The sequence below is a fragment of the Apaloderma vittatum genome, unplaced genomic scaffold (assembly GCF_000703405.1).
Source record: "Apaloderma vittatum isolate BGI_N311 unplaced genomic scaffold, ASM70340v1 scaffold33075, whole genome shotgun sequence".
NCBI lineage: Eukaryota > Metazoa > Chordata > Aves > Trogoniformes > Trogonidae > Apaloderma > Apaloderma vittatum.
In genome coordinates, this window is record NW_009719363.1 from 1 (window position 1) to 1,527 (window position 1,527).

The window sequence follows — 1,527 nt, forward strand, 5'->3', positions numbered from 1 at the left end:
GGGTGCGACAGGCTGAGGACATCCCCATCATCCTGGTGGGGAACAAAACCGACCTGGTGCGGTGCCGTGAGGTCTCTGTTGAAGGTGAGCGGTGGTGGGGTTGGTGTCTGTCCCACGCGTCCGTCCCCTTGCATGTGGCAGCAGCCGGAGTGCCGGGAAGGCCGTGTCACCTCCCTGCCCTTCCCTTGCAGAGGGTCGTGCCTGCGCTGTGGTGTTCGACTGCAAGTTCATCGAGACGTCGGCGGCTCTGCAGCACAACGTCGACGAGCTCTTCGAGGGGGTGGTGCGGCAGATCCGCCTGCGCCGCGGAGGCACGGAGGCCCACGCGTGCCTCGCGCCCAGCCACAAGCGCAAGGAGAGCCTCACCAAGAGAGCCCGGCGCGTCCTCGACAGGCTGGTGGCTGGGAACAGCAGCAAAGTGGCCCTCAAAGCCCGCTCCAAGTCCTGCCATGACCTCTCCGTGCTCTGAGAGCAGCCGCCTCCCTGTCCCTCTGCACGCGCAGGCTGGGACTGTCCTCTCTGCTGGCGGCATGACCTGCAGCTCCATGGAAAGCCCAGACAGAGCCAACACGATGCTGAGGATGTGGAACTGTTTTAACCGGTGCTGAGAAACACTCGGGGTGCTCTGGATCCAGCCACTTCCCCTCCAGGAGAGGGGGGACAATTCTCTGGGCTGGCGTAGAGGGTGGGATGGGCACCTGCACTTGGGGTGGTGGGAGCCTGGGTTACAGATGCTCTTGGGAAGATGGAGGTGAGGGGTGGCCCTGTCCCTGAGCAGGGCTGGAGGCTGCCGGGAGCGTGTCAAGTCCTGCGTGCGATTCCTGTCCTTGGCAGGGCAGCAGGGAGCGGTGGGTCCACCGTAATGGTGTCCACCTCAGGGACATCCTGGAGCCAGGCTAGGGGAGCACCGGCAGCATCACCCGGCTCTGCCGGCCCCTCCATGCCAGGGCGTTGTGCCACATCTCCCTGGTACTGGGATTTCTTGGACTGGGATTTTTCTGCTGTCTCTGTACTGGTACAATGGGGAAAACCCTCAATCTGCAGAATAAACTGCATCAGGGAGGTGCTGGTCTTTTGCTGGGTCCCTGCCATGGGAGCTGCCTCCTGGAGCCACACGGTCAGATCCAAGGCCAAATTCCTTGCCCACGGCCAGGGCAGAGGACCTGCTCCTGCTCCAGCTGGGCCTCCACGGGCTCCATCTTCATCAGCTGGAACATCTTGGGGCAGCGAGAGCCTCCATCCAGGATTTCTTTGGGCTGTCCTCGGTGGAAGTACTGATTCCTCACCCAGTGGTCACAGCATTGTCCCCTGTGATGGCAGAAACCTCCAGCCCTCTCCCCTGCAGCTCCTGGCTCTCAATTGGCTGTAGAAAAGCCTTTGGGAAGGGTCGAGCTCTGCTGAGGTGCAGATTTCAAGCCCCTGAGCACTGTGCAACCTGCAGACTGGTCAGGGAGCTGGGCTTTTGGTGGCTCCTGGTGCTCCGGGAAGGGGTAGCGTGGCACAGCCAGGGAGGGACGTGCTTGGCTG

At 62.5% G+C, this 1,527-nt stretch overlaps 1 protein-coding gene across 1 annotated transcript; it reads left to right on the plus strand.

The window, feature by feature from the left end:
* Positions 1-11: 11 nt before the first annotated feature.
* LOC104274859 (GTP-binding protein RAD-like) lies at positions 12-469 on the plus strand (the record flags this gene model as incomplete). Its single annotated transcript, XM_009870610.1, has 2 exons — positions 12-84; positions 192-469. Coding segments are annotated over 2 exons (351 nt in total), but the record flags the coding sequence as incomplete, so codon positions are not given.
* Positions 470-1,527: the final 1,058 nt, after the last annotated feature.